This window comes from Anabrus simplex, chromosome 9 (genome assembly GCF_040414725.1).
Source record: "Anabrus simplex isolate iqAnaSimp1 chromosome 9, ASM4041472v1, whole genome shotgun sequence".
NCBI lineage: Eukaryota > Metazoa > Arthropoda > Insecta > Orthoptera > Tettigoniidae > Anabrus > Anabrus simplex.
In genome coordinates this window covers 79222779-79247533 of record NC_090273.1, presented here as the reverse complement: position 1 = coordinate 79247533, position 24755 = coordinate 79222779, and the positions used below count along the sequence as shown (strand labels likewise).

The following is a 24755-nucleotide window of genomic DNA, read 5'->3' as shown; positions in this document are numbered from 1 at the left end:
TTCAAAGGCCAAAAACTTAAGTATGACCCATATTCAAAGTATCTGGGCATCACAATGGATCGGACACTTTCATACAAGCAACACCCCTCTAACACTGCAGCCAAGATAAAAACAAGGAACAACATATTACACAAGCTCAGTGGAACAGGATGGGGAGCAAACGCGACAGTACTACGAACATGAGCTCTTGGCTTGATCTATCCAGTAGCAGAATACTGCTGCCCTGTGTGGCTTAACAGTGTATATATTTCAAAAGTTGATACACAGCTGAATGATACCATGAGGACAATATCAGGCACCATCAAATCAACACCCCTAAAATGGTTACCCGTTTTATCCAACATCCATCCCCCTCACATATGAAGAGAACTGGCTCTTGTAAGAGAATAGCAGAAATGTCGCAGTAATCCTCAACTGCCCTTACATCAGGACTGCAATCCTCAGAAACCGAAGAGATTAAAGTCCAGAAACCCATCATGGAAATTAGGCGAGAAGCTCCTGGAAACACATTTTGATGCTGATGAGATCTGGCACTAAGAATGGACCTCTTCAAATCCTGACCACCTGGGTTTAATCCACCATCCTTGTAGAGCTCCTCCTGGTTTCAACTTACCGAGAAGGGAACGGACATCTCTGAACAGAATCAGGACAAACCATGGAAGGTGTAAATTCTGGCTTCACAAGTGGGGAAAATCTGAAGACCCATTCTGCGACTGTGATAATGTGCCTCAGACCATCCAGCACGTTGTTATGGACTGCCCAAAAAGAAGATTCAATGGATCTGTTCAAGAATTACATAGTGCCTCTACAGAAGCAGTGGACTGGCTGAATAGCCTGGACATTAAGTTTTGAATGCTAACTTGTAAATTACATACTTAATTAAGATATATGTATTTATAATGTATCCTTGTTTTTCCATACAAAATAATAAATAATAATAGTAATGAAATAGACCATCTTAATTGTGCTTTGGTTGCACATTTTCTCATTGCCAGCACCTTTTTGCACTTCCCAACCTCATGCTCATGCTCCTTTGCCGTGTTTCATTCCCATAAAACTTAAACAAAGGAAATCAAACGTTTGCAGCTTTTCTCCGAATGACTTTTTAAAAGATAAATGGACAAATCTCCAACTTTCTGTAAGTTTTTGTTAAAATTGACTATCTTCATGGAAGTATCATATTACTTTTGCTTCAGCGCTGTCATGTTAGGCAAAAGCTTTCATATTAGTTTGCACCTCAATAAACTCTCTTTAGGCAAAAGATCCACAAATCAGTATGAACTTCATCGCACTAGAGTTCGGCAAAAGCTTTCGAAGAGGAAGAAAAGGAGGAAGGTGAAGTCCCACCAACTAGTATCGCTGACTGCTGGAGTAGGGAACAAATTTAAACTATTGTAACTTTTCAGTCCAGAATACACTTTGGCTAGAGCGTGGTGTCTTTGCCATTCTCTTTTGTTGACAACATTCAGCATGTTGAAACAGAAAATGAATGCTGGGATGATGAGGTTAAACACTTTAGTGCAGATGATTATTCAAAGTGATGGGTCTGTTCTGACGTGCAATGTTTGTGATGTTTCAATATTGTGATGCAACTTCTACCAACACAAGGCTGACATATTTGAGTATGGTATTTTCAAATACCACCAGACTGTGCCAGAATCGAACATGCCAAAGTCAGTTCAGAAGGCCAGCACTGAATCACCTGAGCTACTCAGCCCGGCATATTCATATGGTGGAAAGTCGGGGTATGAGTGGTACAAAGAAGAAAAGTCCTCTCATTTCTAATTACTACGTTGATGGGGTGGAAGTTCCTTATGGAGATCACTGAAAGTACCTAGGTGTTAATATAAGGAAAGATTATAACTGGGGTAATAACATTAATGGGTTACAGATCTCTTCACGTAGTTATGAGGTACAGGTTGTAGTAAGGATGTAAAGGAGAAGGCATGTAAGTCTGGTAATACTCCAATTAGAATATGTTTCTTGTGTATGGAACACTCACCAGGATTACTTAATTTGAGAACTGGAAAATATCCAAATAAAAACAGCTCATTTGTTATAGGTGATCTCTGACAAAAGAGTAGCATTACTGAAAGTTGCAAAATTTGAGCTGGGAAGACTTGGGAGAAAGGAGATGAGCTGCTCGACTAAGTGGTATGTTCTGAGCTGTCATTGGAGAGATGGTATGGAATGGCATTAGTAGACAAATAAGTTGAGTGGTCAATTAGAAATAGGAAAGGATTTCCACCTATCGATATTTATTGCACTTATTATGCTACAGTACCGGTTTCGACCCCCTACATAGGGTCATCTTCAGCTGAATAATTAATTCACATATAGATCATGAAGCTATGATTAAGATTACATTGTCTGGGGAATGCTGAATGATAAATATTTGGTCACGTCCAAATGAGACATGTCAAAATGGGAACTGGCATGTGTGTCACCATGTGTTCAATGCAATTATATGTCTATAAATGATATGCTTTTGGTCTTAAAATTAGTTTATAAAACACTATCTCCACTTAAAACTAACTTTTAAGTATGTAAGCTTCATGATCTATATGTGAATGTATTGTTCAGCTGAAGAAGGTGGGGGTGATTATTGTTTTAAGAGGAAGTACAACTAGGCAACCATCCTCTATATAACACTAATCAGAGGGAAAAATAGAAGGTATCCGACACTTCAAAAAATGAAGATATTGGCCAAAGGAAGACGAGGGCCATGAAGGGCGTGAAAGACTCCCTAGCCCTCGCAAACCTAATAGCGTCGGGGTCGGAAAAGAACAAGTATTGACCAAGGGAGGTTGGATAGGATAGATGAAGGTGAGGAGCCTGGCACAAGTAAGTGGAAGCAATGCCAGGACTCAGCTGATGGCCCCGTGGTCACCAACTCCAAAGTTTGGAGCCCCTGGGGCCCCTTTCAGTCGCCCCTTATGACAGGCAGGGGATACCGTGGGTGTTATTCTACCGCCCCCACCCACAGGGGGATCAGCTGAAGAAGACCCTATGTAGGGGGTAGAAACCGGTACTGTAGCATAATTTGTGCAATAAATAAGTATTGATAGGTGGAAATGCTTTCCTATTCCTAATTGTGTTGTTATATTTTGTTCCACGCGAGTAACGACTGTTTACAAGTTATAAACAAATCTCTTTATTATTGTTAGTACAAACTCTCTGGTTTAACAGATAGAAAACTCTCTGCTAGTCTCTGTCACAGAATGATACACCGATAGAGGGAATAGATGGCATCTCAATCCCTGACATCCTCTCCACCCTGGTCTATCTCCAGCTGCACTGGACGAGTTATCACAGTCCCCTTTGAATCCTTAAGAACCACGGTTCTGATCACTCCGTGTCTTCCAGCTTGGATTTCCGATATGCGGGCCTTCTTCCACATGTGTCGTGCTTGGTTGTCTTCTTGAAGGAGTGCTACGTCTCCGACACTCAGATGTGGTCTGTTACCTCGAGGACGTCGAACTTCGTGAAAGCTCCTCAGCTCCATGAGATATTCCTTAGTCCAGCACTTCCAGAAGTCATTTGATATCTTTTTTTGTAGTGCTAACTCCTTTGTCAGGTTCGTCCTTAATGCTGGTTCTGGTCCAGTTGGTATGGCCATTAATCTTTGTCCGGTCAAAAACTGGGCAGGAGTCAAAGCTTCTGTGTCATCTTCATTCTGAGAGATGGGTTGCAAGTTGATGGCGGCTTCAATATTTACTAGAATGGTGTTAAGCCTTTCCTCGGTTATCAGCGCCTTGCCTAACACCTTCCTCAGGCATCGTTTTGTAGTGCCAACCATCCTCTCCCACCATCCTCCCTACCAAGCCGCCTGTGGAGGAATGAACCGCCATTTGATAGAATGGTGTGCTAGGTACTGGTGGACAGAAGATGCGGTAAAGTATTGCCACAGTGAAGACAATTCTGTGTTTGTAGCGTGGAAAGTCTTAGCGTTGTCCGTGTAGATCACATGCAGCAATCCTCGTCTTCCTGCAAATCTTTGTAATGCGAGGATAAATGTTTCAATGGTCATGTCTGAACATAATTCCAGGTTTAAGGCCCTCGTTGATGCACACATGAAGAGAGCAATATAACATTTCTTCGACTCATTCCCCACCTTGATATATAAGGGGCCTGCAAAGTCAATCCCAGTCGCTTCGAATGGTCGTAAGGGCTTTACACGGTCAGGTGGCAAGGATGCTTCAATAGCTTCACCAAATTTGTTGTGGGCCATTTTACAGGTCAGAAAAGTGCGCAGAACTTTCTTTATGGCTTGTCTGGCGCGAAGAATCCAATATTCTGATCGTAGCTCTGACACCACTATCCGTACACCTAAGTGATGAAGCCTGATGTGTGTCTGCCTTATCACAAGTCTGGTGAAAGTGTGGGATCCATCCAAAAGTATTGGATGCCTTTCTGTATGCGTCAGGTCTGCGTATTGAAGTCGTCCACCAAGTCGAATGATGTCGTCTTCGATGCATGGATTGAATCTTGCAATCTTGGACTTATTTGGAAGCGGAATGTTTCGCCTCAAGGCGGTGAGTTCCATACCGAAACATTCTTCTTGCATCTGATGTATCCAGTAAAGTCGAGCATTATTTATATCTATTTCTGTGAGATACTTGGGGTATGGCCATGATGTGTGTTCACCAACGAGCCAAGAAGGACCATGCCACCAAGTATCATTTGAGCGTGTCATTTGTTGAGAGTCCCCGCGAGAGGTAGTCTGCGGGATTAGTGTCGCCGGGACAATGTCGCCATTGACTAAGGGGCTGTGTAGTTTAGAATATCATTAACCCTGTTAGCAACGAAAGGTTTCCACCTATTTGGGTCACTGCGAATCTAACCAAGCGTTATCTTACTGTCGCTCCATAGCGTGGTCTTGTTTATGCTGAGATCGGTCTCTGTACAGAAGAAGTAAAGGAGACGTGTACCAATTAGAGCAGCAAACAATTCTAATCTGGGAATCGTTACTTTCCTCACAGGAGCTAGTCATGCCTTGCTGCAAACAAGGCATATGGCACATATCAGACTCTGACCTCAAATATAGTGCAGCACCATATGCCTTTTCACTTGCGTCACAAAATACATGTATCTCAGTGTTCCCTTTGCTTTTGGATCCAATTCATCGGGAAATGTATATTGGTGATAAGTGAATTAGTTCTGACAACCAATGTTGCCATTTTTGCACCAGGTCTGGTGGGAGAATTTCTTCCCATGCGAGTCCCCGACGCCAAGTGTCTTGAAAGATGATCTTCGCTGTGATGAGTACCAGTGCAAGTAAACATAAGGGATCATAGAATTTAGCTGTTCCCTTTAAAATGCTACGTTTGGTTCCAGGCTCTTCTGCCAGATATTCTAGGATGTGCTTAAAGTCGAATGTGAAATCATCCTTGAAGGTTGATTTGTCAATAAGAGCTGTCGCTAACGGGTACGTTTCCTTATGAAGTGAAGCTAGTTCACTTAAAGTGGCAGATAATAGGAATGGGCTGCTTGCGAGGCCGAAGGGAAGATGTGTGAAGCGATATGCAATGATCTCTTGTGTCACCTGATAGTCTCCAGGGCCATCTGAATTTATGCGATACCACAGAAATCTAGTTAAGTTGCAGTCTTTCTCATTTAGATAAATTTGGAGAAATGCTTGGCTTCCATCTGAAACTATTGCATTATGATACTGCCGAAAACGTAATAGGGTAGCAAGAATTTCGGGCAGTAAGTCTGGTCCAGTTTCTAGGGCATCATTTAAGGACGGTGACCCCTTTTCATGCGATGATGCATCAAATACAATCCTGAACTTAGTAACATTACCGGTTTTCTTCTTCACAGCATGATGTGGCAAGTAGAACACATTTTCAGATGAAGCGTTTGCAGGCACGCTCTCTATCTGGTCTTTAGCAAAGTAGTCTAGCATATGCTTATGATACATGTCGCAAAAATCTCCATCTCTCTTTAGTCTCATCTCTAGGGCTTGAAACCATTTTCTTGCTGTGGGGAGATTACTTGAAAACTGAACATCCTTCTTCCTAGGAAGTGACACTACTCTCCTTCCATCTTTAATGCAGTAACTGTCATGAAACTCTTGAAGGATAAGCTTATCTTTCGCCAGGGGCGTTCTGGTGGCCTTCGCTTGTATCTCGATAGACTCTAGCTCCCGGAACCGTCTAACAACGTTGTCCAATACCACGTCTTTGTGCATTGAAATGTGATGTACTGTGGTTTGTTTGACTATAGTACTTGATCTGTTCCCACTAAGTATGTGTCCGAAAATTGTGGAAAGCAGGACCAGTGAAGGCGACACTGTAATTGGCTGTTTTGAAGTCACGATCTTCCAATAGTAATCCGCACCTGTAAGAACTTCTATAGGTAGGTCTTCGTTAGATTCGTCTCGTGGATCAGCTAGTTTTACCTTCCTGACCGAAGCCAGAACTCCGATGTCTTGCGGCGGTGTTGGTTGGGCTGAATATGTATTATTACGTTTGAAAGCCATAACGGTAATCAAGGCCATTGTTGAGTATCCCATGATGTCAAAGCTGACTTCTCTTCTTTTTTCTGCAGTGCTAGAGGATGCTTCAAAAGCAGTGATTTCTAGACTCGTGTTACCGGTGACATTGTTCCAGTTAATGTATTAAGGAACTGTGAATGAAGCTCGACTGACTTCCCGAATCCAGTATGCAGCGCGTTAGTTTGTTTCTCCCTGTTGGCCTTTGATCCTTTGTAAGTACGTGAAGTTTGGAGTCGTAACTGAAATCTTGCCAACTGATGTCTGCAAGCTGTCGTTTCTATTGCAGATAGAGACATGGTATTGCTCTTTACATTTAGTGCAAAATGCCTTCCTGCATTTGAAACATTGACCTTTGTTATGACCTCGCCTTAAGCATAGAAAACAATGATTCGTAGCTCTCAGTTTTTCGGTTCTTGACTGGATATCTTTCATTTGATGACAGTCTTGGCCCCAATGTCCGAAATTCTTCTCACAATACACGCAGAATAGCTGTATTGGTCTTCGTATTCACTTGAAGAGCGGCTGCCATTGGCATGTAGTTCAGTGGTTGAGTAGCATCACCACGTATCTGTTGAGCAGCTAGAGCTCCTTGAATTTCTTCATTTAGAAATTCCATTAATTTTTTTTTTTTTTGCTAGTTGTTTTTTTATGTCGCACCGACACAGATAGGTCTTACTGGGACGATGGGACAGGAAAGGGCTAGGAGTGGGAAGGAAGCGGCCATGGCCTTAATAAAGGTACAGCCCCAGCATTTGCCTGGTGCAAAAATGGGAAACCACGGAAAACCATTTTCAGGGCTGCCGACAGTGGGGTTCGAACCTACTATCTCCCAAATACTCGATACTGGCCGCACTTAAGCGACTGCAGCTATCGAACTCGGTAGAAATTCCATTAAATGTGGAAGGTTGCCTTCCTGTAAGCCATTTCTTTTTGCATGAATTAGCCAGCGGTGGCAAAAGTCTTCTGGGAATGCTCTCAGCAGTTTGGGTGCTAATATCCGTCCGAACGCGTCTATGTTTTCACCTAGTGCTCTTAGTGCTTCTAATCGTTGATGGCACTCAATGTAGGTAGTGTTTAACATCGCTGGGCTATCCGAAGTGGCAGGTTCTAAATTTTCCAATAAATCTAAGTGGCTTTGTATGATTCGGTCCGTGTCACCGTATCTTGAATGAAGAATCCGCTTCGTTCGGTCGTAGTTATCTGCCGTGACCGCTATTCCGTCAACCAGAAGTTTAGGTTCACCCTCTAGGTAACCTCGGAGAAACACGTGTTTATTAATGGTTGAAAGATGTGCGTTGTTGTCCACAGAAGACAGGAATTGTTCCCAGAACCTGGGCCATGTCTCAATATCGCCTGCGAAAGGTTCAAATCTGATAGTAGATAGTTTAACATCTTGAGTGATTGGAGGTTGTGTAATTGAATCAACGGTGGCTTGAGTGTTGTCCTCACACTTCTCTTTAATGAGATTAGTGGCTTTCCGTATTGCATACTTCGAGCGGTCAATATATTGCTCGCAATCCTGTGCGTCCGTCTCATACTCATCATCATTCAACAAATTGTGTACTTACTTGTTCGTCCAGGATTAATAGTTTTTGTAGTGTGTCTTGTAAGCGGTCAAGAGCGCGAGCTATTTCATCCTGTTCCGTCGAGTCGTTAACTTCATTCAGGTACGTGGAGAAACATGTAACATTCGACCGGTGGGTCTTTTGTGTCCTTTTAAGTGTATTAAGAAGCTGTTCATTCTCCGTCATCGTGAAACTCGAGGGAAAGTTGACCTGAAGTGGGCTAGTATGGCAGTGATGGAGAAGTGTGCGATATGCGCCGACAGATGTTTATGAATCTTATGTAATTGTATTGCTTGCCAACAGATGGCAGCACCTGTACCTTACTGATTCGTGGATGACCTTCGTATACTACCAGATTATGTGTGTATTAATATTCAAGATGGTTGCTCTCGGCTTCTAAGATGTCATACACATATAACCTTCTATGTACGCTTGACCATTTCTCAATAGGCATGCTTCCCTTTACTACAACCCTCTTCATCCAACATTCTTCGTTTTACAACAATTTTCCTAATTAAATATTACAGAATAAATAGAATGTGATCTACTCATCTGCCGTTTGTCGTGATTTTTATACTCTTGTGATGTAAATACTCACGGCGTGAAGGAAAGAGAAACCTCTTGCAGATATCCATTCAGTGTAGCTGTCTTTAATGTTAGTGTTGATGGTTCTTCGTTTCCAGGGTTTTCGGCACCAGTATTATATTTTTTCCACGCGAGTAACAACCGTTTACAAGTTATAAACAAATCTCTTTATTATTGTTAGTACAAACTCTCTGGTTTAACAGATAGACAACTCTCTGCTAGTCTCTGTCACAGAATGATACACCGATAGAGGGAATAGATGGCGTCTCAATCCCTGACATGTAGTTCGTCAATACGGATATGAAGATCATAGATTACGATAAGTTGAGTGGTGTTTTTAAAAGTAGGAATAATTATAATATTATATACAATGTTTCAAGATGGCTAGAATGTCTGTGTTATCTATTTAAGCTCTTCAGGTTAGCACTCACATGTGTCCCATCAACAAAATTGTATGTATTTAAAAATCTAATTAGTGTTTTCAATAAGTTTGTTGTTTCATATGGAAGCTGCCCATAATATCTATCCTACCATTAATTTGTAAACACAAAAGTTGGAATTCAAGAGGACACACTGGGGCAAATATTTGGTAATAAGAAGAGGAATTAGGGAATGGAATAATTTACCAAGGGATGTGTTTAATAAATTTCCAAATTCTTTGAAAGTATTTAAGAAAAGACTAGGTAAACAACAGATAGGGAATCAGCCAACTAGGTGACTCCCCTAAATGCAGATCAGCGCTGATGGATTGATATGCAAATTAATTTGTCATTTTCACTAAGAAAATTCTGAAAAAAGCTCCTGCTAGGATACAATATTTATGTTGAAATTACACGACTTCCTCTTCCACTTTCCTCAGTTCTCACTGGATGGGTAGTGGGTTGAAGAATTCTGTGTTTATCTTTTAAACTATTTTTAAGGATACATGTGATTCTTAGATGCTTTACCAAAGGATTCCTCAGCTGTGACAACGGACAAAGAACTAGCTCCTAAACAGGAATTGCAAGATGAACATTTTACTGTGCATGGCCACTCTTTCCTGTGAACTACCATTACAAAACTGAAGGATCAATGTCCTCAGAAATACGTGCAATGGGCTGTACTGATAGATGGGAAGGAAGCACTGGAGGGTACTAAAAAGCAGAAGGTGGAGAAGAACTTAACCATAAAGACTAATGTTGATGATTTTGCAACAAACAAGGATCTATACTGCTAATAATAAGAGTTGGTGTCTGATAGGTAAGGTTGGAGGGAGGAGCACTGCACGTGCCATTTCACAATGTTGCCACATTCCAGCATTCCTTTCTACATGCTCTTACCCCTCGCTTCCGGCTCACTTGTTTCCTCCTTCATTCTGGCCGCTGTGATCTGTTGTAGACTACCTGGCTAGGCGGTGTCGTCCCATTTGCGATCACTCTTATACAAACAATCAGGTTCTTATCACTGACAGTGACAGGTTTGGCAACTCCCAGCAAGACGAGCTGCCCTGAAGTGTTATCTCCATGGCAACCGCAGTCGCCCCATCCTCGTTTCCATGGCAACCACACAGCCACTCCCTTTATCCCGCCTCGGCAGGCAGTAAACGGACCTCCCTCTAAGGAATGTCAGACGCCAACTCTTATTATTAGCAGTATACATTACCGAATCCAAACAAAATATGCACCATTTATGTCCGCTGACGTGGAACATTCCTTTTCGACATACAAGAGTTTACTTAGTGAGTGGAAGCGCAGCTTCACTGATGAAAAGAATGAATACATAAATACCCATTCCTGGACAAGCGACTTTAATAACACTGTGTTTTGGGACTGTCTTTAGGAGGAATTTTTAATACATGTGTGAATTTGTGTCATAATATGTAATGTTATTGGTTTTAATACAGTTTGTAGTTTTAAATTTGCACCTTTTAAAACAAAATTATTGCTCCTTTTTGACCCTAATTATGCACTTAAAATTTCTAGCTCTACTCATTACCCAAGTTCCTAAAGCAAATGTCTGAATTAGGATATAGCACATCTGGTGTATCATTCTTTCACTGTTTTGGGGGACATCTTTACTCCACATTAGACCTCTAAAATTTTTGAGGAAATTTCTGCTTGTCTCCCCCACTCACTTAGTCTTTTTTGTTTAGTCCACCTTCCTGTATTAAGTTGCCTAGATACTGTACTTTAAGTTCCTCAGTTTTTCCCCACCAATCATTACTCCATTTGTTGGTCTATCCTCCTTCCTGGTTGTAAGAACCACTCACACTTCTTTATACTAAATTTCATGCCATATCTTTGTAGTCTTTCAGCCCATGTTTCAATTGATCCTGAATTTCCTCCACTCTAATTCCTCAAACTGTGAAAATATCTGCAAACACCATGCTTTCATTTTTCTTCCCTCAATTTCCTCTGCCATTCTCATTGTTAAAACATCCATCCCTTCAGTGAAAAGTAATGGTGAGGGTGCACTTAACTATTCTAAATCATTCTTCTGTTCTAGCCAATCTGTTCTCTCTCCTCATACTTTTACACAACTCATACTCCCTTGATAAATCTCTTTTACCCTCCATATAGTCTGTTTCCCAACTCATTTGTTTTCTGGGGCCTTCAATATCTTGTTCTACACACATTATCATATTCCTTTTCAGTATCTAAGGCTGTCATCAGTAAATCATCTTCGTATACATAATGCCATTCTTGTAGCTGTCTTGTTGCAAATATGAAATCTACAGATCTTCCAGGTCTGAAGCCATACTATTCTTCTTTCAGACCTCCTCCTATTGTAGCTCAAATCTGTACTTCAAGAAACTTCTAAAAAGTTTTGCACGGTGACATATTAGAGTAACTCCCGAATAGTTTTTACACTTCCTTCTAATTGCTTCCTTGAAGATAGGTACAATAATTGCTCCCTCTTCCAGTCTTCTGGGATCTTTCTCTCCTTCCATACAACTCTCATCACTTGAAACTGCCACTGTTTCGCCACCTCTTCAGCTGCTCTCACCATCTCCACACTCGCCTGATCTAAACCTGGTGCCTTCCTGTCTTTCACCTTTCTCAATGGTACTTCCACTTCCTCCCATGTTAATTACGTTGCTTTCAAAAGGAAACAGAACCTCGGAAATAAGAGGGAAGCACAGAATGTAGGCAATGTTCTCATGATGAATTTTATTAAAACCAAGCATTTAGTACTTTAAAATGAAGCATTTGAACATTGCAAAATAAATTGTAAACTTTTTATTAATGGTTTAACGTTGCACTAGCACATCAAAGGCAATCGGGTACAGAAGGACGGGAAAGGGAGGTCATGGCCATGACTTTGATTAATGTACATCCCCAGCATTTGCCTAGTGTGAAAATGGGAAACCACGATAAACCAACTTCTGTGAAAACATTTGTTTTATTCTACCTTGCCAATGAAATGATTAATGTTTCCTGCTGATTAAAGTGGCTGAAGTAATCTATGTACAAGAATAACTTCAGGGAAGGGTTACAGTCAGATCACAGTAAAGAAGCTAATTAGGGATAGTGGACTTAACCAAGTAATAGGCTTTCTTACCACAGGCAATATTACATCAAATGCTTATCTAGTAAGACCTGATGACATGTATTATGGTAGCTGTATGAAAATACAAGGAAATACCATCAATTAGCAGTAGAATTAAAGTTTTATTAAATATCCCTTAGCTCCACAACTAGATAATGGGGAAAAAGTAAAAGTATACCAGTACAGTACGGCTGATCTCCAGATTGAATGGCAAAAATTCATACATAAAATATTTCCAAGCTGGGCATCTGAATGGGGGTATATGAATGCGATGTGATGTGGGATCATTTTTTAATTATTTTGAGCAAGGCTATTTAAGAGTTTGTGCCTTATAAATGACTAAAACATGCAATGTGATGTTGGATCATTTTGTAATTATTTTGAGCAAGGCTATTGAAGAGTTTGTACCTTATAACTGACTAAAACAGAACCCAGATCTGGAGTACTACAACAGAAAATTAAAAGCATTCAACAAGACACTTCAGTGTTTGGAGCATGTGAATGGATTTCCCAAAATTTCTGAAGAACTCCTTCAAAATGAAAAAACTGCTTGTCTTCTAGAGGTGGTGGTGGTGGTGGTGATTTTTGTTTTAAGAGGAAGTACAACGAGGTAATCATCCTCTCTGAACAAATAAGTGGAAAAGAAATTTAAAATATAAAACAAAATTATTTATTCAACAAAGGAATTTGGAAAAGCAGTACAAAATAAAACAAAAAACAATTATAGTATTAGGCCGAAAGGATTACTAACGTATCAAAAGGGAACGTACGTTCCCTGAGTAACAGTACACTTTACATACCCTTGATCAGTCCACTGTCGCACATAAAGCGGATGACGAGATCAGCAGTAGTCGCGTCATCGGCTAGTATGCGTTCGAGTGTTTCCTGCAGGCCGAGGCTCCGTCTTAGGCCAGAGAGATCGGCGCACTCTGTGAGGATGTGGGCCACGGTGAATTCGGCACCACAAGAACACACTGGGGGGTCTTCCCTCTTTAGGAGATAAGAGTGCGTGGATCGTAAATGACCTATCCTCAGCCTGCACAGTACTATGGCCTCTCTCCGTGAAGGTCGGAAAGAGGACCGCCACACGGTAGTTGTCTTCTTAATTGCTCTCAGCTTGTTGGGAGTTCGGATATCTAGCCACTCCGATTCCCATAACGCCAAGATGGTTCGACGTAGCTGAGAACAAATATCCTTAGCAGGTACATTGACGGGTCTTGGAGGTAAAAGTGCAGCTTCCTTTGCTGCTTCATCCGCAAGTTCGTTTCCCGCAATCCCAACGTGGCTTGGAAGCCACGCGAAAGTAATTCTGGTGCTAGCATCGCTTAACCTGGCTAGAAGGTCATGTATCCGCTGCACCAGTGGGTGTTGCGAGAAACAGGTTTCAATAGACTGCAGAGAGCTTAACGAATCGGTACACAACAGAAAGTGGTTTCTTTCGTCACGCAGTGCAAACTGCAGAGCCTCTAAAATGGCGTAAAGCTCTGCAGTATACACGCTACATACTTTAGGGAGCGAGACCTTTGTACTCATATCATCAATGACAAAAGAGCAACCAACATTATCTCCGATTTTAGAACCATCCGTGAAGATAAGTCTCGCAGCCAGATATTGGTGAACAAAGTCCTGGAAATACCTCCGATGAACGGAGGAATCCGTGTTCACCTTGGGTCCACGGAGTAAATCTAGACGTATATCCGGTCGCGGAACCAACCACGGAGGTACCTCGCTAAGAGTTCGTTCAAGACAACCACCGATATCAATATTCAAATCATGACATAAGCTATCAATCCGAAACCCAACCGGCCGTGTGGCATTCGGCCGGTCTTGGCACCGCTGGTGGTATTGGGTGCGATAAATGCATTGATAGCTTGGATGTAGCGGCATTTCACGAATTTTGGCAGCGTACGTTAGGAGTAACTGCTGCCTCCTTATCCGTAAAGGTGGAACTCCCGCTTCAGCGAGCAGGCTGGGAATGGGGCTAGTACGGAAAGCACCCGTTGCCAGCCTTACTCCACTATGGTGAATACTGTCTAAAAGGCTCAGCGTAGATTTTGATGCTGAGCCATAAGCCGCACTTCCATAGTCAATTCGGGAGAGGACCGTCGCCGTGTAAAATCGTAGCAGTACCGCACGGTCAGCCCCCCACGAAGTACCGCTGAGAAACTTAAGCATGTTAAGTCTCTTCATGCAGGCAACCTTTAACTGACGGATGTGGGGCTGCCACGTAAGTCTCTTATCAAAATGGAGACCCAGGAATTTGCAGCTGTCAACCACTGGTAAGACACTGTTTCGCAAGCGGAGCTCTGGTTCGGGATGCACAAGTCGACGTCGACAGAAGTGTACAACTGAGGTTTTCGCTGCTGAAAATCGAAAACCATGTTGCAGGGCCCATCTGTCGACTCGGTTAATAGCTTGCTGTAGCTGTCTCTCAGCAAACGCCACCCTTCCGGAGCTGTAATGTAGAGCTAAGTCGTCTACATACAGCGATGGAACGACTGCGGGCCCAGCAGCGGCAACTATGCCGTTGATGGCGATTGCGAACAGCGTGACACTCAGTACCGATCCCTGAGGTACTCCATTTTCCTGAACGTAATATTGAGAAAATGCATTCCCTACTCGGACTCGAAAGAGACGGAGGGACATGAAGTTCTCAATAAACGTTGGCAAATTTCCCCAAAAACCCCACTGGTGTAGAGTGGAGAGAATCCCATATCGCCAGGTAGTATCGTAAGCTTTTTCCAGGTCAAAAAACACGGCGACTAGGTGTTCCTTCCGGAGAAAGGCCTCCTGAATGGCGCTCTCCAGTCTGACCAGATGATCAGTGGCAGACCGATGAGAGCGAAAACCACACTGGTAGTTAGACAAGAGGCCCTCCCTTTCCATGGCCCACACAAGACGCCGGTTAACCATCCTTTCAAATAGCTTACAGAGGCCATTTGTAAGGCATATTGGCCTATAACTATCCAGAAGTTTTGGATCTTTACCTGGCTTGGGAATTGGTATTACAATTCCCTCACGCCATTGAGATGGAAACACTCCCTCACTCCATATTCTGTTGAATAGGGTGAGGATATCCTTGAGACATCTGTCACTCAAATGCTTAAGCATTTGATTATGGATTTTGTCCGGTCCAGGAGCCGTATCTCTGCATAGCGCAAGTGCACTTCGCAACTCCCACTCCGTGAAGGGCACGTTGTAGGGATGCGAAGCACTAGAGGCAAAAGAGAGATGGTGGGCCTCTGCTTCGCGCTTAATTGGAAGAAATGCAGGGTCGTATCTCCTAGAGCTGGACGTATCTGCGAAATGTGACGCGATGTGGTCTGCAATGACTGAAGGAATCGTAACTATATCTCCATTAATGGAGATTCCGGGTACTGAGGGCACATTCTGTACTCCGACAATTCGGCGGAGTTTTGTCCACACTTGTGATGACGGAGTATGTGCCGTGATGGATGACACATACTTTTCCCACATAGCTTTCTTACTTTCTCGAATCAAAAAGCGGGCCTTCGCGCGCAGACGCTTAAATGCGATATGATTGGCCATCGTAGGATTCCGACGATAATGTTTAAAAGCCCGTCAGCGATCACGTATGGCTGCTGCAATTTCGTCCGTCCACCATGGGACCTGCTTCCGGCGACGAATACCAGACGAGGAAGGAATTGTTTCCTCTGCAGCAGCCAAAATTCCAGTAGTAATGGAAGAGACGTGGTCGTCAACAGACTCCAGCATATCATCAGCCATCACTGCGCGTTTTGTAAATTCTGGCCAATTTGCCCGCCGAAGTAACCAGCGCTTGGGTACTTCGGACTGTCTTTGATTCAAGAGAGACAGAATTATCGGGAAGTGGTCACTATCACAGAGGTCGTCGTGAACTTGCCACCGTAGCAGGGGAACTAGCGCACGGCTACACAAAGTGACATCCAGGTTTGAGAATGTGCCATGCGCGCTACTGAAATGTGTCGGTTCCCCTGTATTGAGCACACAAAGATCAAATAGGTTGATCATTCGCTCGAGCTTCCTCCCCCTAGAACAGGAAGACGGAGAACCCCATAGTGTGTTACGGGCGTTCACATCCCCCAGCATGAGGAAAGGAGGAGGCAACTGAGCGATCAAATCTTGTAGTGCATGCATATCAAGGTTATAATCCGGTGGAAAGTACACGTTGCAAACCGTTGTCATTACTGGCAACGGAGTGCGAACTGCAACTGCATCTAGCTGAGTACGGAGCGGTACTTCTTCGCTGAAGATGTCGGAGCGAACTAGGGTACAAACGCCCCCAGTTGCCGCGCCATCCACAGCTACTCTGTCTTTGGAATAAAGACGATATCCTCTCATAGTCGTGTCGTGTCCAGGTCTCAAGCGAGATTCCTGTAGACATTTAAAGTTAAAAACTTCATTATTGTTCCGTATTGAATAGAGAAATAAGATGTACAATATTATAGGTTAGGATCCACCTTTCAATACTCCGTAATAAGATGGTAAAAAGTAGTTACAACCTGTTTAATGGGACCGGTTTCAACACATTTTAAGTGTCATCATCAGCCAATTTGCGAAGATCTTAAAACAACTAGCACATTGAATACAGGCAAAAAATTAACATTGTATCATAACGTAGCAATTCAGTTACCGTTTCTATCTTTTTGGGAGGAGAGCCGGCAGATGGCTTGCCGGATTTCTTCGGTGATCCTGTGGACCCCGACTGAGTTGGAGAAGGCTTCTTCTCCAATTTTTTAAGGGAGCTCTGTGGCTTCACCTTCTCCTCCTTTACGATCTGGGCATTGGAAGGAGGGCTGGACTTTCCAGCCCTATTTGGGGAAGTCTTTCCCCCCGCCCTGTTGGGGGAGGACTTCCCAGCCGAACGTTCCTGGGAAGGGCCCTTCCCAGGCAACGTCGACAGTAACGCTCTTTTCGGTTTTTCACATGGTGAAACTCCAGTTTCTTTACTTACTGAATTTTGTTGCTGGCTTTGACTTTTCAATGCATTTTCAGTACCGGTGTTGTGTACAAAACTCTGTGGAGTGATCCGTACGTTTGCGACCTTTTCCGCGAATGAGATGGAGAACTCCGGAGCAGCCATGGACTTGAACTTCCTCCGGGCGTCTGGATAAGATAGCTTATCCAGCGTTTTTATCTCCTGGATCTTCTTCTCCCGCTTGAATGTGGGGCACTCCTTGGAGATTGGAGCATGCGTACCTGGGCAGTTGACGCACACAGGTGGTGGTGTGCATTCAACCCCAGCATGCTCGCACTTCCCACACATTTTGCAGGTCGTCGAACCTGTACATCGCAATGAGGTGTGGCCAAACTTTTGACAGTTATAACACCTCATTGGTGCCGGAATGTACGGACGAACAGTCAGACGATACATAGCTACTTTTATTCGTTCAGGTATGGTCTCAGCGTCGAAGGTAAAGATGAAAGCACCCGTATCGAGTAGCTTATCACCCACACGCCTCTTCAACCTCTTCACGTCGGTTACGCCCCGACGTGCTAGGTACCGGATCATTGTATCATCGGAAGACTTAACCAAATCCCTGTGGAATATAACTCCCTTGCAGGAGTTAAGGGTTTGGTGCTTCTCGATTTTCACCTCTACCTTACCGAATAACTTGGCTTTAAGTAGCCGTCTGGACTGTTCAGCCGTAGATGTCTTGATAAGTACGGATCCATCTCGGAGCTTGCGCATCTCGTCGACTTCACCAGCAACAATTTCTTCGATTGAATTGCTTATCATAAAAGGACATTCGTCAAGGAAACTTTTACCATCGACCCTGGAAGCAACCAGGAATCGAGGAAGACGTTCGTCACTCATGTAGTCTACAGGAACTGGAGTATACCGCTTACGTTTTTTACCTATATTTGACGCTGTTTTTTGAAGGGTGCCACCCTTTGTAAAAGAAGGAAGAGAAAGAGGTTCCGTCTTTTGTCCCACGAGTACTCACGGAAATAAGAGGTCGACCTCCGGCAGAGCCAAGGAGATTTACCGGAGGCAAGGCTATATACTCCAGAGGGCGCCCGGTATCTGGAGGGGGTCGCTTGGAACTACTCTCCCAGTAGCCATGCATCACCTCGCCACGACCCGAAACTTGTGATTGGGGGAGGATAAAACCTCCGTACTAACCTAATTATTTTTTAATTTAATTTTTTTAATTTTTTTTTTTTTTTTTTCTCTGTAATGTCTAACCTAATCTACCCGAGGCAGAGAGGTTGGCCAGACAGGAAGAGGAATGAAATTAAAGATGGTGAGAATAGAAGGGTAGAAATAGTGATGAAAAATTAAGAGCACAGACACCTCTCAAGCAACTCGGGGGACACCTTGTTAGTCTGGCCCTACACCGAGGCCTATCCAGCATGGGTAACCCTGAGCTGGCACAGCCCTCGGGATCAACAAGCACACAAGCCCCCACACCGACTTCAAGGTCATGGTGTCCCTAGAGGGGGTGTCTTCTAGAGGAGATGAATGTAAAAATCTCCATAATTATGTTAGGAGAAGGAAAGAAATTGGTCATGATATGTCATTGATATTGTCCAGAGATGATGATTTACTGATTATCTAGTTATAGTTAATAAAGTAAATACTTGTGGAATGTGCTTAATGGGCAAACTTGGTGGTAGTTATTAATAGTAACACCAATTGTTCTCTATTCCAAATTAGCTGCAGAGAAATTCTGAAAAGAATGAAGTTAAAGAAAAATAAGTCAGCAGGGTCTATGAAAGTTGTTAGGGAGGTTCTTCAGCTGGGAGGTATAGCTATTTTTATGCTACTTGAAAATACTATTCAATGGATCTATCAAAAATACTCAAACCATTATTAACAGGAAGAAAGCCATTTTGGTCTTGTTTTTGAAGGAGGAGGGGGTGGGGGAACAGAAAGCTGTTGGACAACTCCACAACTACAGGCCATTAGTCTAGCATCCACTGTATGTAAACAATAGAAAGAGGAGGGGGTGGAGGAACAGAAAGCTGTTGGACAACTCCACAACTACAGGCCAGTAGTCTAGCATCCACTGTATGTAAACAATAGAATGGAACACCTTATTTCACAATATTTTGTAGTTTAACGACAAGCAACATGGTTTTAGAAAAGATTTTCCTGCAAGAACCAGATGTTTCTGCACTTTCAGGATTTTAATGAGTCATTAGACAAAGATGTTCAAGCTGACAATAATGTAATTGATTTTGCTAAAGCTTTTGATCTATAGACTACAAAAAATAGTTTGGAATATCAAGGTTGTAATGCAATAATAAAGTTACAGAATGTTGTTTATTGTATCACAGAGACATACAACCTGGAAAGGAAAACTTTTACAAACTCAAACATTTTTCTTCCATATTTAATGCAACTATACAGTAATAACGAAAAGGTTACAATTTTTTACATTTTTTTCTTTTTATAGTGAAGGTTGTCCCTTCTTCACTTTGCCTTAGTACTGTGTATGACCTCTTCTGGCAATGTTTAGTTCTCTGATACTCTGTGGCAGGCTTGCGATCAGGCAACATCTTGAGGAAGAAGGTTCCACTCCATCTGTGCAACATTAATGAGGTCTGGGATTGTCTATGGAGGTTGTGGATTTTTAAATGTAAAAAGGCTGCTTTCAACCTGTCCTATGCATGCACAATGCAGTTCATGTTTGGTGAAGTGGTGGTGATTATTGTTTAAAGAGGAAGTACAACTGGGCAACCATCCTCTATTAACACTAATCAGAGGGAAAAAATGGAAGGTATCCAACACTTGGAAAAATGAAGGTATAAGCCAAAGAAAGGCAAAGACCAAGAAGGGTGTGAAAATTAAAGACACCCCAGGCCTCGCAAAGCTAATACTGTTGGGCTGAAGTTGGAAAAGAACAAGGGTTGACCAAGCGAGGTCAGATAGGAAAGATGAAAGCGAGGAGCCTCACATGGAACCTTTTCCATGTTTTTGATGCTGCACTTTGGGTAACCACTAAGATGCATGATACTGCTGCTTGTGTATGTCTACCCTGAATCAAGCCGCAATTCTGGCTTTGTTAAACTGGGAAATACACATTGCACATGAAACAAAAACACTAGCTGAAGCTTGTACTGCACTGTAGGCTATACACTACTACCAGTCTTCACCTGAAATAGCATAATTCACCCCAGGCTCAACACAGACCATAGGCAGAATCTACTGTATTGTAAACTAGCAATTGAATTATTTGTTTGTATACAATGCTCACTACCACTTACAACATGACTATAACTACACATGCCCTACCATATAATGTGCTAATCCCACAATATAGCAAACTTTTTTTTTGAGGTTTATAGAATCACACAATATCCTTACCTAAAAACTGGCAGAAACAGAGAATTATAAAAGGGTAGTTCTGTGGATCTGAGGATTGATGACAAACTGCACGTAGGGAGTAAAAGCAGGAAGTAAATACTCTGACGAAGTTGCTATAACATCAGAAGTTGTGCAGGGTAATGTTATTAGACCACTTTTATTTATGGTGTTTAACGCAATTTGCCAAACAAAATATGAAGTGACTGCTGATTATTTTGCAGATGATTATACAACATACTGTACTGAAAAATCCTAAACTCTAATGAAAGCAGATCATTACAAGCCAATCTAAACATATTGCATACGAGGGCACTTGACAACAAAGTAAAAATGAATTCACAAAAATGCACAAAAGAATGTGGAGCATACAAAGGCAAGAGGGTTTTCGGTAAGTCTTGGATCTGATGCACTTGTGAAGGGTGACTCATGCAAATACCTAAGAGTCTGCGTAGGAAATGCAGCTACCAAAAAGTCTTTACATTTTATAACGAGGCTGCTCAAGGCAGCAGTTCCCAGGCGAAGGCATTGGGCTATTTATCACTGATGAGGCCAATCCTGGAATATGGAGCAGCCATGAAACCCATATCAAACAACACTCATGATCATTATTACTGTCAATATTTTGGTCGGAACTAGCGCACTTGTTTATCATTGCGATATTCTTACTGTACAAATAAAAAGTCAATAACGGTCAATTCGGAATGAGATTTATAACTTGAAATTGCAGTATTCTATCAAAATGGATTATAAAAGATGAGCATGTGTAGCTATCATACTAGCACTCTGCACAAAACGTAAACAAGAAGAACCAAGCTCGATAGCTGCAGTCGCTTAAGTGCAACCAGTATCCAGTATTCGGGAGATAGTGGGTCGAACCCCAGTCGGCAGGCCTGAAGATGGTTTTCCGTGGTTTCCCATTTTCACACCAGGCAAATACTGCGGCTGTACCTTAATTAAGGTCACGGCCACTTCCTTCCCACTCCTAGCCCTTTCCTGTCCCATCGTCGCCATAAGACCTATCTGTGTCGATGCGATAATGATCATGTAAGGTCGCTACGATATTGATGAGTACTGTCAGTATTACTGACTCAGTATTACTGATCAGCCGAACTGGTTTAAGGAAACTGAGAAGGACCTACAAGAGTTCCAAATTACAGAAGAGATGCATGTAGATGGAACTGCGAAGAAAATAACCAAAGATAAAATAAAGAGGTTTCAGGACAGGGTGAAGCCCAAACGACTTTACAGAATTTCTGAAGAAGAGAAGAGGGCAAGATTTGAAAGGATGAAAAGATACTGGGAGAACAGGAAAACAAGCCTCACTCACTAACCATTGATTGATCTATCGTACCCCAAAGTGGAGGAAACAGACAATAAATAATAATAATAATAATAATAATAATAATCATGTATGTTGAATATTCAGCCCCAATGCTGGTTTGATCCTCAACAGATCTGCCATCAGCTATCATAGATGCCCTAGGCATCACTGAAGAGGTATACTAGGGAAATGAGGAGCGAGGTATTTTCCCGTTGCTTTTTTCATCAAGCCGGAAGTTGCTATTACATATTATTCTGCAAAGCGCACCCTATGCGCGAAATTTTCATATCATTCATAACAGAGGCTGGCTGCATAAGTAATCACGTTACCAGTACTAGCATCGCTCATATCTCAGTCACTTTCATACTGTCAAAGCCAAGGGTGAGATTGAGACAAGTTAATGAAAGTAACAAATTTGTTCTAGCCCATACCAGAAGACATACCGTAGTGCACTGTAATATGTCTCATCATCAAAGGCACAATAATAATATCAGTAATAATAATAATAATAATAATAATAATAATAATAATACAATAAAAGTAACTTGCCCTCACAGAACAAATGAAACATATGGTACAATACTATATTTTACCAGCACTTCATTAAACCAGTTCAGTAGCCTGCACAAAAGTCCCGGTACATGAAGCTTATAACCAAACGAATAAATCTAAATTAAAATACTAATCCAAAGCTATGGCAAACTGACCGAGCACCATTTTCAAATTAGCATAAGTAGATGAGGTTGTTTAGATATCATCTATATCAGCGAGTTTTGAGCAAGCCTGAACATTCCATAGGTTGTCAGAAGGTAGGCCTACCACTATCGCTATAGGTTGCTTTGAGAGGTAGGCTACGATAGCCTTGATATTAATGAGTCTATGATCAGTGAGGGGAAATGCTGCTCCTCCCTCCATGGGTACCTATCTTCTACTTTAAAAAAAAAAAAGTATTATTTTCACGAACTAAGATGTATCCAGGGTCAGTGAGGGGGAAATGCTACCCCCTCTCATGGGCGCCTACATTCTAAATTTTTAAAATTATTAGTATTATTTTCACGAACTAACGTTCCTATGTTAATATGTGTGAGGAGAAATCCCGCCCCTCGCCTCACGGGTCTCGTTGAGATTTAAAATATAAACTAAGGTTCCTAAATTGTGAAGTTACGGTTTATAAACGATGTTTCAGTGAAAAGTATGAAACAAATTTTGGGATGTCGATGTTTTCTTGTGTTCTGTGTCCCTGTGTTTTTTAATGTGTAATCCTCTGTAGTTGTTTGGAATATTGGAGTTGGAGATGACGTTCCAAGTTTAGTCTACCCTAGATGAAGAAGAAGTGACGGAAGAAAACGTGCTAGCATTTTGTGTGATATTGCTGTGAATTATTCGATATTGAACAGATAGACTTATTGACATTCTAAATCAAATCTAACTGTAGCCATTTACCCAAGCTAACTTAGTGGGCAAAATTTAAATTAAAAGCCCAATCCACATCAACAAGAAGGAGAAGTTTTCTTGTGTTCAGGGGTGACACTAAAAAATCATCTCGCTGCGTTGGCGCCGTCAATAAGTCCCTCCAATAAATGTTTTAAGTAACTATGCAACTGTATATTTATATTTAGTGAAACACACAAATGAATTCTTACGTTATTCCAAATTCGTAACTTAACCACCCCAGAGCTGCCATATTTCAATAGTCCAATCTTCCTTTGGTACCTACGGCAGCTGCTGAACAACAGGGGTCTATAATAGCTGGTTGTGAAAATGTAAATAGCTATTCTAAAGATGGCTTTGAAAAGTGAGTATATAACAGTAAGTAGACAATATTTAGTTACAATACAGGTACGTTGTTCAAGGTTCGGAAAACACGATAAAGCAGGTGCTCATTAACACCTAGGGTGGCGTGCACCATCTTGGAGTAAATTACTACGGAAGTAGCGTTTACTAAAGAAGTCCATACTACAGAAGTAAATTACTACGGGAGTTATTTACTCCGGAAGTAACGTCGGAGAGTTGAAGTACAATTTACTCTTTTAGTTACTACTACAGAAGTAGCGTTCGTTACTCGCGGAGTAGTGCTGTGTTCGTGTATCTTCTTTAAAGAAATCCAAATAGATAAGGTTATGTGCGATAGGAAACGGGGGAAAAAAGTAAGCGAAAAAGATAAATGCTTGTTAATAGAGATAATGACCATCTATGCAAAGGATATAAGGTGTAAGAAACACAACATAAAGATGCTGGATAAGAAAGGAAATTCATGGAAAGTCGTGGCGAAAGAATTCAATGCTTCGAATGACGGAAAACGCAGTGAAAAGCAAGTTAAGATTCTGTAGAAGGACTTAAAAGCGAAGAGGAAGCAAAGCAGAAAGTCATGGACACGCGGGAAAAATTAAAACTGATGGCGGTTTCTTCATACAGATGGCCTACATCCACAGCGAAATTTTCCCATTTTCACACCAGGCAGGTAGGCCCTACCTTAAGGCCACGGTCGCTTCCCAATCCCTAGGCCTTTCCTGCCCTATCGTTGCCATAAGACCTATCTGTGCCGGTGCGACGTTAAGCAAATTGAAAAAAAAAACCTCTTCCGATTTCTGAAAGTTCACCGTTGTCACCGAGAGGGCAATAAATGGGAATATGCGCGCAGTCACAGTCAATTGCACCCACGACGTGTGGAAACCTGCCAACGTGAAGAATATCCTTTTATTTTCCGAACGATCATCATCATTTGCAGGCGTACCTCCCTCTTAGCCTCAACAACTGCTTTAACCACGCGATGAAAGATACGGCTAGCAGTTGTGCGTTAAACGTTAATTAGATCACCGGCAACTGTACTGAAATGTTCCGGTACGAAACACTCGTAGGGCACACAGCAACTGTAATTTTAGATATACAACAAAATTAAGACAAGAATTCAGCTGTAAGTGATCTCCAAGTACATTTAGAAGG

At 42.1% G+C, this 24755-nt stretch overlaps 1 protein-coding gene across 1 annotated transcript in view; it reads right to left on the bottom strand.

Annotated features, from left to right (window-relative positions):
• mei-218 (meiotic 218) overlaps positions 1-23699 on the bottom strand; it is a 183133-nt gene extending 159434 nt beyond the window's left edge. The window contains exon 1 of the mRNA XM_067153363.2: positions 23456-23699. Within this exon, the coding sequence (XP_067009464.1) occupies positions 23456-23496 (41 nt within the window). The 5' untranslated portion in view covers positions 23497-23699. The remainder of the gene's footprint in view (positions 1-23455) is intronic.
• Positions 23700-24755: the final 1056 nt, after the last annotated feature.